The sequence below is a fragment of the Bos grunniens genome, chromosome 8 (assembly GCF_055505025.1).
Source record: "Bos grunniens cultivar Pamir isolate PY7600 chromosome 8, Bosgru_T2T1.0, whole genome shotgun sequence".
Lineage (NCBI taxonomy): Eukaryota > Metazoa > Chordata > Mammalia > Artiodactyla > Bovidae > Bos > Bos grunniens.
The window spans coordinates 75,258,868-75,272,997 of record NC_141172.1 but is presented as its reverse complement, the minus strand read 5'-3'; the positions used below and the strand labels follow the sequence as shown (position 1 = coordinate 75,272,997).

General features: G+C 39.2%; 1 protein-coding gene across 9 annotated transcripts in view; it reads right to left on the bottom strand.

The window, feature by feature from the left end:
* Window positions 1-12,683, bottom strand: part of UBAP1 (ubiquitin associated protein 1) — a 69,906-nt gene extending 57,223 nt beyond the window's left edge. For 6 of the 9 annotated variants that reach the window (XM_086416656.1, XM_086416662.1, XM_086416655.1 and 3 more), the window contains exon 1: window positions 12,485-12,683. Coding sequence is in view for 1 of the 9 variants with exons in the window: in XM_086416660.1 (XP_086272786.1) it covers window positions 12,112-12,148 (37 nt within the window). In the remaining 8 variants the exon portion in view is untranslated. Of the gene's footprint in view, window positions 1-12,111; window positions 12,196-12,350; window positions 12,404-12,484 lie in introns of those variants that run through there. The other 3 variants (XM_086416653.1, XM_086416660.1, XM_086416654.1) reach the window with 2 other exon arrangements.
* Window positions 12,684-14,130: the final 1,447 nt, after the last annotated feature.

Below are 14,130 nucleotides of genomic sequence, written 5' to 3'. Positions count from 1 at the left end.
AGCAATTAACACAGGGATGCATGTATCTTTTCTAATTACTGTTTTTGCTTTCTTTGGATAAATATTCAGGACTGGAATTGCTGAATCATATGGTAGTTCAACCAGTCCATTCTAAAGGAGATCAGTCCTGGGTGTTCTTTGGAAGGACTGATGTTGAAGCTGAAACTCCAATACTTTGGCCACCTCATGCAAAGAGTTGACTCACTGGAAAAGACTCTGATGCTGGGAGGGATTGGGGGCAGGAGGAGAAGGGGACGACAGAGGATGAGATGGCTGGATGGCATCAACTACTCGATGGATGTGAGTCTGAGTGAACTCCGGGAGTTTGTGATGGACAGGGAGGCCTGGTGTGCTGCGATTCATGGGGTCGCGAACAGTCGGACACGACTGAGTGACTGAACTGATGGTAGTTCAATTTTTAATTCTGGGGGGAATCTCTACACTGTTTTCCATAGTGGCTGCAACAATTTATATTCCTACCAACAGTGCATGAGGGCTCCCTTTTCTCCACATCCTCGCCAACACTTGTTATTTGTTGACTTTTTGATAATTGCCATTCTGAGAGGTGTGAGGTAATATTTCACTGTGATTTTGATTTGCATTTCCCTGATGATTAGTAATGTCGAGCATCTTTTCATGTGCCTGATGGCCATCTGTATGTCTACACTAAGAAATGGTTGCTTTCAAATATGGATAAAGAACTTATAAGATAAACCTGGGCCATCTGTTGTACATGAAAATAAGAAAACTTCCAAAGATGTACAGGTTGTATCAAAAGGCTACCAAATTTTTAAAAACTTGCACATCAAAAATAATGACTATAATTGGTTTAAACACACCTTATAAAGCCACAAGTCTATGATGATATTCAAAGATCCATAGAAAACCATCAGAAAGAAAAACAAACCACAAATAACCTACTACTATTAAGATGACTATTATACCAACTTTGAAATTGGTAATTAAAAGAAAAGAATTAAGCATTCCTCATTCCTTTCCAGTAGGAACTACACTTCAGGATAACCCTGATTATGAGGGAAAGCTCTTCTTTAGAAGAATGGCACCTCATAAACATAGATGTGAAAAAAACAGCGTGATGATACAAGTTCATAACTTCTAATTATATAATTGATTCAAGTAAGTATCATCACTGGATGTTAAATTATTAGGTAAAGATTATCAGGGAGCTTTATAATAGGATGGGGCTGACACCATCTGAACACAACTAGAATCACAAAAAGTGGGACAACCATTCATTATGTACCTCCTGATGGGATGTAAAAAGAAGGACACAGCACCACTTCTATGATGGCTGCTACCACCAAACAACAGAAACATGAATTAAATCAAGCTTCGAACCCTTTCTTTACAAGAATTAGAGGAGCAAGCAAAAAAGACAACACAAGAACACACAGACAAATCCTAAATTTGGAATACCTTCAGGACAAATAGCCTGGTTTCTCCAATGAAAAGGTGATAATTACCATATCACAGAAGAGACTTAACAGACCTGAAAACCAAATAAGTGATAAGTATGGACCTGACCTGTGAATGGAACAAACTATCTGTAAAGTGACACTTCTAAGACAATAAGAGAAATTTTCATATAAGATGGTTATTGCATTATATTAAGGAATTACTAATAATTATTAGATAATAGCACGATAATTATATTTTTTAAAGAAAGTTAACTGTTTTATCAGTTAGAAACACATAATAATGTATTTATAGGAAAGTTTGAGATTTGCTTTAAAATATTTCAGGGACTTCCCAATCCCCAAAAAAGGGAGGAGAAAAGACTTGAAAAAGATTAGTCAAATGTTGATCTTTGTGCAAGCTGGGCATTGGGCACATGGGAGTTCATTACACTTTCTCCTTACTCTCTGATACACTTTAAAATTCCCATAATACTGAAAAAATAAAAAGGAAGCCTAAGATATTTTTAAAGTGGTTTTATTGGACCTAGGACTGAACAAACCATTTTGTACAATAAAGAATTTGGTTAGCCTTTGTCTCTGGTTCTGGGAAGTGAAAGTGAAAGTCGCTCAGTAGTGTCCAACTCTCGACGACCCCATGGACTATACAGTCTATGGAATTCTCCAGGCCAGAACACTGGAGTGGGTAGCCTTTCCCTTCTCTAGGGGATCCTCCCAATCCAGGGATCGAACCCAGGTCTCCAGCATTGCAGGCAGATTCTTTACCAGCTGAACCACAAGGGAAGCCCCTGGTTCTTGGAGGTATCCTCTAAATCCTTGGAATTTCCCAAGTGATACAAAAATCTTTGTTTTTCTTGGTGGGCCCCAGACCATACTTGATAGTTTATGCTAACAAGATGACTTAAGGGACAGAAGATGACCATACCAGAAAGACAAATCATGTGATTAGAAGGGAAAGATTTTTTTTTTTTTTTTTAGAAGGGAAAGATTTTAAGCCATGTAATATGTTCAACCTTGAGGGAGGGGAAGAGGAGGGCTGGAGATCAAATTCAACCTTGTGGCCAATGAATCATGCCTATGTAATAAGTCAATAAAATGAAATCTGGACACGAACTCTGCTGAGCTTCCTGGTTAACAATATTCTGTGGATCTGGTGACATGATGATGTGTCAGGAGGGTGACACATCGTGATTCCACCAGGAGAGTATTTGCATGTTTCTGACCTTCCCAGGTTTCACCCTATGGCATCTTCTGACTAGTTCTGATTTGTATACTTTTTGCTGTAACAAATCTGTAATCATAAATATAGCACTCTTCTGAGTTCTGTAAGGCATTGTAGCACATTATCTAACCTGAGGGCTGTGTGGGAACCTCTAAATTTGGAGCAAGTTGTTTCAAGATGTTCTGGGAACCCTTGAGCTTGTGGCTGGTATCTGTCTTCTGAATAACTATGCCTTTAACTTGTGTGCATGTGTGCACGCATGAGTGCTTAGTCCCTCAGTCATGTCCGACTCTGCAACCCTCTGGACTGTAGCCTGCCAAGCTCCTCTGTCCATGGAATTTTTCAGGCAAGAATACTAGAGCAGGTTGCCATTACCTCCACCAAGGGATCTTCCCAACCCAGGGATCAAACCCACATCTCCTGCATTGGCAGGTGGATTCTTTACCACTGTGCAACCAGGGAAGCCCATTAACCTAATTCTAGGTAGTGTCAGAATTGCACTGTGAACTCATAAAAGACATTTAGGGGACAAGTGAGGAAATGTGAGTAAGTACTGATATAATATGATAATATGAAATTATTGTTGGGAGTTCCCCGGGGGTCCAGTGGTTGGGACTCAGCACTTTCACTGCCATGGCCCAGGTTCAATCCCTGGTCAGGGAACTAAGATCCCACAAGCTGTGTGGCGTGGCCAAAGGAAAAAAAACAGAAACATTGTTTACCATAGATGGTTGGGCATGGTTAACAGTAGTGTATTTATGAAGAAAAATGTCCTCATTTTTTTTTTAAAGTTATATAATATTCTAGTGTAAAATGACTATAATTTAACTTTAAAATATTTCTGAAAATAAATCACACGGCAAAAATGTTGTTAAATCTTGTTAAAAGGATACCCACAAGAAATTGTACACAATTAACTAAAACGAGTCAAAAGAGCACAGTAAGAAAACACAGGAATATGCAAATAGAATTCTAAAGTGAAGAGGTATGTTATCTGGCTTTCATTTTTCCCCTCTAATGGAAAAACTAGCTATATAATTACTTTTGTGTGTGTGTGTGTGTTAGTCAGTCATGTCTGACTTTGCAACCTCATGGACTGTAGCCTGCCAGACTCCTCTGTTCTTGGGATTCTCCAGGCAAAAACTGGAGTGGGGAATCATTTCCTTCTCCAGGGAATCTTCCCGACCCTTTGTTCCCCCCTTAAAGCTGGTTCCCAATCAACTTCTGTTGATTTAAAAAAATATCCCTGCATGGTCACAAGAAAAGGCAATTAATTTCTCAGACTTATATGTCTCATTCATTCAACATCTGTTTAAGGTGTACCTACTATTACTGCCAGATACTTCTCTAAGTACTTTGCCCACAAAGGTTCATACAGTCAAAGCTATGGTTCTTCCAGTAGTCATATACAGACGTGAGAGGTGGAACAACTGATGCTGAAGCTGAAGCTCCAATACTTGGCCACCTGATACAAAGAGCCGACTCACTGGAAAAGTCCCTGATGCTGGGAAAGATTGAGGGCAGGAGAAGAGGATGCCAGAGGATGAGATGGCTGGATGGCATCACCGATGCAATGGACATGAACTTGGTCAAACTTAAGGAAATGGTGAAGGACAGGGAGGCCTGTTGTGCTGCAGTCCATGAGGTCACAAAGAGTCAGATATGACTTAGTGACTGAACACACACACAAACACACACACACTTCTCTAAGTGGCAGCTATAACAGGACAGAACACCTCACTGAAATTAATTCTAATGGGGGACGTTCTCTGGTGGTCCAGGTTGGGAACCGCCTGCCAATGCAGGGGACGCGGATTCAATCCCTGGTCTGGGAAAATTCCACACGCCATGAGGCAACTAAGCCCATGTGCCACAACTACTGAAGCCCGTGCTCTACAACAGAAGTCACTGCAACAAAAAGCCCTCGCACCACAATTAAGGAGCAGCCCCCACTAGCCACAACCAGAGAAAAGTCCACGCACAACAACAAAGACCCAGCACAGCCAAAAATTAAACAAATAGATAGACTATTAAAAGAAAAATGCAAAAAGACAATGGCACACCACTCCAGTACTGTTGCCTGGAAAATCCCATAGATGGAGGAGCCTGGTAGGCTGCAGTCCATGGGGTCGCTAAGAGTCTGACACAACTGAGCAACTTCACTTTCACTTTCCACTTTCATGCACTGGAGAAGGGAATGGCAACCCACTCCGGTGTTCTTGCCTGGAGAGTCCCAGGGACGGAGAAGCCTGGTGGGCTGCCGTCTATGGGATCACACAGAGTCGGACACGACTGAAGCAACTTAGCAGCAACAAACATAAAAGAATAAATAAAACTTACTGAGAATCGCTGGATAAAATGTAGTACATTACCTTTAGAAAATAAGGATATTAGCTGACAGTGAAAAGGTATTATGCTTGTAATGAAGCACATGTTAAAAACTTTACGTAATTTTCAAAACTGTATGTTGAAGTCTTACTTAGTTTTGAAAATACCATCACATACATCATCTTATCCAAACCTTACATTCTATGAGATATAAGTAAGTATTCCTATTCTTGTTTCACAAACTAAAAAGTTCAAGTCTGAAAGAGATGATTAGTTTTTAAAAAGGAAACCTGAACTACAACTTTAGACCTTTAAACTCACTCTATAGTTCTGATCATTGCAATATAATCTCTCCAGGCAAAAGACACTAATTAAAAAGCTTATAATAAATTAAATTTTTTTTAAAAATCTCATAAAAAGTCCCAAATCAACCTCACATTATAGTAAATTCAAAAGTTTACTACTGAAAGTATGATCCTTGGGCCACAACATAACCTGAGAATTTCTTTAAAAATGTACAATCATAAACCTACCCAGAATCAGAATCTACATTTTACCACAATCTCCAGATGATCTACATGAACAATAAAATTTAACAAGGATCAAGAACAGTTTAAAAGAACTTTTCACAACGATAAAAATGTTTTACATATCCACTGTCTATGTGGCTATCATATTGGACAGATCAAGAACATTTCAAACTAGAATTCTGCCTAAATATAATTTCTTACCCACTAAATAAAATAAGCCTGTTATCGTAACATGTACTCTTTCACTAGACACTGTCAGCAATACATACAGACTAAACCATTTTTTTTTAAAACATAACTCAAAATGTATAGCTTCCTAGAGACATTTGGAGTAAGACTTATGTTGTTATAGAGTAAGTCATACATTATTACTGGCTGCATTATATAATTACATTTATAAAAGACTCATTTAATAATCTTCCAATAATTTTAATATGGGCTTTCAAAGAAGAAATGTTCCATTATCTTTAAATTCTGCTTATATAAAACGCTGAGATCTCTGAATAAGCCAGGTAAGTGAAATATTATTATAAAAACTACCTACTACAAGGATGAAGTTAGATTCCCTATTAAATTATAAGAACTAGGTGGAATTTCCTGTTTTAGAAAATGGATGGGACATTTGAATGAATGAATAACAATAAACAATAAACAATTCAAGACCTTCAGTGATTTTGAAGTATTTCAGAACAAAATTTGTGGTAGGTTGGTTGGTTTCCTATTGTTATTATCACTTGGAAATAGAATAACCTTTGATGGAAGAAAATTTTTTGAGATTTCACTAGCTACCCCTAAAACCCACTCCACATGAAAGTGAAGTGAAAGTGAAAGTCACTCAGTCATGTCCCATTCTTTGCTATACAGTCCATGGAATTTTCCAGGCCAGAATATTGGAGTGTTTCAGTTCAGTTCAGTCGCTCAGTTGTGTCCGACTCTTTGCGACCCCATGAATCGCAGCACGCCAGGCTAGTCTTTCCCTTCTCCAGTGGATCTTTCCAAACCAGGAATCAAACAGGGGTCTCCTACATGGCAGGCGGATTCTTTACCAACTGAGCTATCAGGGAAGCTCTAAAATCCACTCCACATAATAATTTGTAATCTAACATTGGACTTTGAATTCCGCCCACAGAAAGGAATCATTTATCATACATGGCGTGGAATAAGGTATAATCTACCAGAAGGAGGAAAAAAGGAAGCTACTGCCCATATCCTTCCCCAATGAACTCTAAAAGGAAATATTAACACTCACAACTACAGGAAGATATTAGGATTAGGAAGATCTCATTCTTACCAATGAAGGAAGAAATGAGAAAGAGGATATGAACTCTGCCTGGGACTAATACCATGATGAGATGTAGCACAAAAGAAGCAAAGCCAGTCTGACCTTGAGTTTCCAAAGGGTTAATAAAGGTTAATTTATTCATAAATTAATAAAGGTTATTATTTAACAAAGGTTATTAATAAATTAATAAAGGTTAGGGATAGGCCATCCAGCCTATCCCAACGAACAGTAAAAGACTGAGAATTAAAGGTAGCCAAAGATGGAATTTAGCATCAAGATCTTTAAGTTTGTTTTTCTTATCTATTTACCCATCAAACCTGAAGGTAAGTAAAAATTTTCTATTATACTTTTCTATAAACTATGAGGGACATTCTAAAGTATGGTATTTATGCAAGGACTCTCAAAAATCTAGGGAAATAGCTTTCACAAATATCAAAGGTGTACTGTATATCACTATACAGTATTTGCAGTACAATTAAAGCCTAGTGGATGTTTTATATTTCCACGTGATCTTTGCCAGGATCAGGACATCCAACTCCCTAGAAGAACAGTTCCTTCTCATGAAAAGAAAAAAAGTTTTTAAGAGGTTTAAATACACAAAAGAGAAATTCAAATCCCTCAAGATTTTAATAAAAACAACCTAACAGGTAAGAGTTTAATGTGGATAAGAGACACAGCCTAAAGAACTGGGCAGAGTTTAAAAAACAAAATAGAAAAACTATATCCTCCATCACATACGTTCTAGCCGATTTGCGATTTTCATCGTAACTTTTTTTTTGGTCGTGCTGCACGGCTTGCAGGATCTTAGTTTCCTGACAGGGACTGAATCTGAGCCCTCAGCAGTGAAAGCACAGAGTCCTAACCACTGGACCACCAGGGAATTTCCCGTCATAAATCATAACTTTAAATAGTTTCTCCAATACTAACAAGAGTTATTTCATTCTTTTAAAAGTATCTAATGAAATTTAAATACCATAAACATATGATACTAATCCCACCTCCCAAAAAAATACCCTCCACATAAACAACTTGTTAACTGTGAAAATGTACATATTTCTGTTTAACCATGTAATTACATTCCACCTAAATATATAATATTACTTGAAAATAAAGACAAAAAAACTCTTCCAAAATGTTTCCAAATCAGCCCTTTAACAATTCACAATTATTCTTGATAAAACCCAACACTAGACAGACTAGACATCAAAAAATCTTTCTGAACATATCTTAGTAGAAATCCTTCTGCTCAGAATAAGTGACTCATTATGAACTGTTCACACAAGAAAACTCTCTCACTGTCAAACCACATGGTTAACATTTAGTAAAACGTATGTGTTCACTAAGTTGCTTCAGTCGTGTCTGACTCTCTGCGACCCTACAGACTGTAGCCAGCCAGGTTCCTCTGTCCAAGGGATTCTCCAGGCAAGAATACTGGAGTGGGTTGCTATGCTCTCCTTCAGGGGATCTTCCCAAGCCAGGAACTAAACCCGACTCTCTTACATCTACTGCATCGGCAGGCAGTTCTTTACCACAAGTGCCACCTAGGAATACCAATAAAATGTATACATCATTCACAAACCTGTTATGTTTCCCAGCTTGGGGAAATATACATAACCTGTGTGTACAATTCAGGTTGCTTTTAAAATCCTTTTAAAACCCTCTGGCCTGGGATTTCCCTTGCAGTCCAGCAGTTAGGATACAAAGCTTCCACTGGAGGGGGCATGGGTTCAATCCCTGATCAGAGAACTAATATCCTCCATGCCACACAGCCAAATAAATAAATATTTTTAAAATAAAAAATAATTTAAAAAAAAACCCTCTGGTTCTTAAAACTCCAAATACAATATGAGCACAACTCCTGAGAAGTTGGCCTTTCTCATCAAGTAAATATTGGTATTAAATGTCAGATTAGATGCCACATGACACATAAACTTTAGTACTTATTAAAATAACATGCCTAGCAGAAGAGGACTTCCTAAATATGATACAAAAAGCATAAAAGTCTGAAAAGTTCATTCAGTTCATTAAAATCATGAACTTTTCTCATCAAAAGACTATGAAGAGATGGTAAGACAAGTTAAAAACTGGGAGAGAATATCTGCAAACCATAAATTAACAAATAATTAGTATACAAAATACATAAAGTATACAAAATACATAGTATACAAAATACAAAAATCGATCAGAAAAAAAAGAAGACTCAAAAACAGGCAGAGAACTTAACATACATATCAGAAAAATACAAATGGCTAATGAACATACAAAAAGATGCTCAACTTCAGGAAATGCTAATAAAACAAAGTAGATAACCCAAATCTTCCAAACCCAAAAGATTAGAAAAAAATTTAAAAGTCTGACAATATCAAGTGCTGGGGAGGAAGTGAAGCAACCAAAACACACACTGCTGGCTCTCGACTCAGTAAACCACAAGATTCACAAATACCATAAACCAACTCAGTGAGTCAAACACTGGAAGTGTTTAGTAAGCGTTAAGCAACTGACAATGACCAATCCAAATTCTGAGAACACAAGTGGATTACTGCCAAATACAAATTTTGGCCCTTGATGAACCAGGTCTAACCTGACTCAGCAATTATAAAAACTTTTAGTCCTTTACCCAGTTTATACAGTTCATTTTGTTAAGTACAAAATATTCAGGTATTTATTTCCTCCTAGAACTGATGACATCTTAAGTGACTAAAACTGTAATGAACTATTTATCATTCCAACGCTATTTCAATGAGAACAAGTAGTTTAAAATGGCATTACTTTTAAAACTCATGCTTATAGTTTAAATTTACTTCATAGGAATTGGAGTGGCCCTGTGACCATGTTAGAGGGGCAAAATGATGTAACAGACAGAGTCAGTGAAGTTCAGTGAAGTTGCTCAGTCGTGTCCGACTCTTTGCAATCACATGAACTGTGGCCTACCAGGCTCCTCCATCCATGGAACTTTCCAGGCAAGAGTACTGGAGTGGATTGGCATTTCCTTCTCCAGGGGATCTTCCCAACCCAGGCACTGAACCCATGTCTCCCACATTGCAGGCAGACGCTTTACCATGTGAGCTAACAGGTAAGAGTAAGGGCACTGAAATTGGACTAAATGAATTTAGAGCAGTAACCTTAGTTTAAGTTACTCAACTTTTCTGATCCTCAGTTTCCTCAATACCTAAAAAGCAAGCCTATCTTTGTCTACCCAAACAAATCATAGGAATAAAAGTGAGATGATGTAAAGTGTTTAACAATGCCTAGCTCATTAATATAGACCCAGTGTTAGCACCTATCCCTCTGTAAATCTAGCTCTCATCTAAAATTTTTAAAATCTGAAATGTTAACTCTCAATTCACAGGAAAATAATATTCTTACATTCAAATTATTTTCAAATACTACAAGACATCATGTGCTATGAAAAGCAACACCCTGATTACATCTTTCTCTAACTGAAAGGCTCTTTTCCTATAAGAAATTAGATTCTGGAAAAGAGGACAGATTTTCAGTTATCTTCACGACACAGAAGTAAGGATTCTCATGCTATGTGGGAAACTAAATCCAATTGATTTCAAGCTTCAATTCAAGGTTTTCTTGATTCTAAGAAGCTTATTTAATACTTAATGGTGGAGGTGGTTGTTTAGTCACTAAGCTGTGTCCGATCCTTTTGCAACCTCCTGGACTGCAGCTCTTTAGGCTTCTCTGTCCAACAGATTTCCCAGGCAAGAATACTGGAGTGGGTTGCCATTTTCTTCTCCAGGGACTCTACCCCACCCAGGGATCAAACCAGAGCCTCCTGCACTGGCAGGCAGATTCTTGACCAATGGGCCACCAGGGAAGTCCTAATACTTACAGTACTGCATGCTAACTTTTGCATTTCTTGAGAAAGGCTATCTGAAGAAAATTACCTGTAATGATGACCAGATAGTAGCTTGGTTTTGGTTTTGGTAAGTCTGTGGAAAATATGGTTATGCTTTAAACAATCTACATATGGAAAAACCTCAAAACATTCAACAATATAATTAAATAACAGGAAAAATGTATAATACTGACAACTACACTCCAGTAATGAAGATACATTTATAATGCTGAAAAAATTCAGAGAAATTTGAATTAAACTTCAGGAATCCTCATTTTAAATACCTTACCATTGTTGAGATATCAAAGAAAAGTCACACAAAGTGATATTTGCCAACCTAAGAAATGGGAACTAACAACTACTGATGAGAACTCGTCACAGACGTAATACAATCATATCAGGATACCGTCTTCTTCAGAAGAAAAAGAAAAGCTTTCAGATATACAAAAAATATGTCATGATGAAAAAAAAAGTATGTTATGATGAAATACTGAGTCAAATACTACACAATGGAAAAATTCAGGAAGTTCTTATATTTACATAATTTCCTTCCTTAGTCTTCATTTCCAAAAAAACATTTTTTCTTCCAATGAAGCTGTACAGTGATAGAGTCTCACTAGAGAAACATTAATTTTCCCATTTCCATAGTTATAATGACTTATTAATGCAACACAAAGTAGGCAGTAATAAACATTGAATAAGTCACAAATGAACAGGATGGATTAGAAACAAAACTTTAATTTATAAAAACCTACTATAAAAACACACCAAAAAAATCCTACTTTATAAAGTAGGTTAATGTAGACAAAGGAATTCTTTTAGACCTCGGACATTTTACATTCTTTGCTACAAAATAATACAGAAACTTTAACTTTCAGTTTGGGACACTTACAAGAAAGAACTGGCTATCACTAAAGACTAAGTGCCCTGTTTTTCTTATCATCAAATCTGGCAAAATTCTAAAGAGAAATATCTATCAAATCTACTCAAATTCTAAAACACTGATAATTAGAACTGAGGAAAGAAGCCCCATTAAGTGGAGTGAGAACAAAGGCTACTTAACAGATAACTACCAAATCTGTTTTTGCAACACTCCATGGAGTTTAAAAACTCTGAAAATTTTATCTCACTTTAATATAAAATGTATTTTTATGGCCAGCCACAGTTTTAAACGTGTGGAGACAACACAAAGGTCAGAGATCACTATTAGAGATCAAATAAATGAACTATAACTTCATATTTCACAAGAGAGATTAGGAACTGTTTCTGAAGTCCAGGTGGACTGGACAGATAAGTCTCTACCCAAGAAACAAAAGCAGCAAGAAGACCAGGCAATGTCGAATATATCCCCAAAGATCACTCGCCCCGAGTCTGGTCTCCTCCCTTTCCCCCTAATCTCATCGCCTCAGAGAAAACTAAATCTGTATCTCAGGTCCGCAGCTCACCCTCAACTCCCCATCACTCACCTTTACTAAAACCTAGGTCCCTCGGTCTCCCCGACATCCTCTATTTCCCACAGAGCTCTCGTTCCAGACAGCTACGTACTGCGCCTATTTTCCAGCAGAACATTAGTCCCCTTAATCCGAACTCACTTATCTTTCCGCATCCCATCTGCCCTCCGCCCCTTCAATGCTGGTCCCCTCACCCCGTCCCTTCTCCCAGAATCCTTCCCAAGTCACCCATCCCTGGCTCTTGGCCTTCACACCCCCTGAGCTGCAGCTCCTTCATTCCACTCCGTCTCCAGCTTCCTCCCTGTCCCTCCCCCATCCGTCTCCCGGTACCGGCTCCCACTCCCAACTCCGCCCCTCTCCTACCTCCCCGAGCGAGAGGCCCCCTCACCTGAATGCCGCAGCCGCCGTGCCAGAAGCCGAAAGGTGCTGCCGCCGACCGGCCTCCCTGGCTCGGTCCCTGCTGAGCGCCTGACGGCCCCTAGGAAGAGCGAACACTACCACCTCCAACTCTGCCCGCCCCGGGCCAGACCGTCACCGTAGTCACCGCCAGTACCACAGCCGCCATGTTGAAGTCCCACTTCCCTCCTCCTTCCCCTCACCGCTCCTCCCTTTTGGGCGTCTGACGTCGTGGCGTCGTGCCCCACCCCTCGAGCCAATGGGAGGAGTCATGGTGACGTAGCTAATTTCCCCTAGGAGTCAACATCTGCTTGTATCTGGAGGGTTGCAATTTGAACAAGTGAACCCGACTCACTAGAGGGTTGGAGGAAAGCTGCGGGGGTCACCGAGAGGGTAATGCGTAGGGGTTGGAAGAGCCTCCCAGGAGGAAGCCCGCGATCCCTGAATCTCAAAGAGAAGCACAAAGGCTTTCCAAGGGGACCAACTTAGATCAGAATGTCTGGCTTCAGATCCTGAGTCATGGACTTGGTACAAAGTCCTACCCTTTCTGGGCCTCACTTTCCCAATTTATAAATTGTAAGGGATCAGGATCCTATAAGGCCTTTTCAGAACAGACCTCTACCCATGTCCTCCTCCTGCCTTTTGTCTGTAGAAAAATTTAGTCAAGGAATAAATTTAATCAGACAAGTGGAAAAAATACAGAAGGAAAGGAAAACAGTTAAGCATTACAAACAAATACTTTAGCCATTAAACGAAGTTGAGGACCTTTAGTTCTTCCTCAAGGACTATAGAAAATATTCTGAGCTGTCATTTAAGCTGTCTTGCAGATACTGAAGCCCCTACCCCCGCCCCTCACCCCACACCACCACCACCACCACCGAGTGGAAGAAGTTAATTATAGGCAAGCGAGAAGGAAATGGCAACCCACTCCAATATTCTTGCCTGGAGAATCCCATGGATAGAGGAGCCTGGCAGGCCATGGTCCATGGGGTCTCAGAGAGTCAGACACAACTGAAGCGTCTAAGCACACAGACAAGCTCTTAGACCCCAAACAAGTTGGAACCAAAAGGTTTTGATTACCTCACCACCATCCAATCATAAGAATGCCCACAAACTGACCACGCCCCACTTCTTAGAAGGCAATAAAACTCCTTACTACCCCCACCAGGGTGGGACACATAATCTTGAGGACATAAGCCCACTGTGCCCCTTTTGCCTGACAAAACAATAAAGCTGTTATTTTCTACTTCACCCAGAACTCTGTCTCCCTGTTTCTGTTAGGCACTAGTGATCAGAGGCCAAATTTCAGCAACAAAATGAATGGGTTGAAAGGTGACCTCTAATAAATCTCCCCCCAATTCTGACATTCAGTGGGTTTAAACCAGGTAATCCAATCCCAAACCTTTACTTCCTCTGTCCTAGAATCAGGTGCCTGGATGTTCACAACTGAATGAGATCAATCTATGTTCCAAAAAGTTCCTAGCTGGTGGGAGAAATAGAAGCATAAACAGTAACTCTAGAAAAAGAATGACAGTGGCTTCAGTTGCTCTGGAAAAAAAATGAGTTTTAGCTAAAGGGTTAGGAAAGATTTACATCTCTACACTTTCTTGGTTCTACAGGTAAAGAATGTATACATTC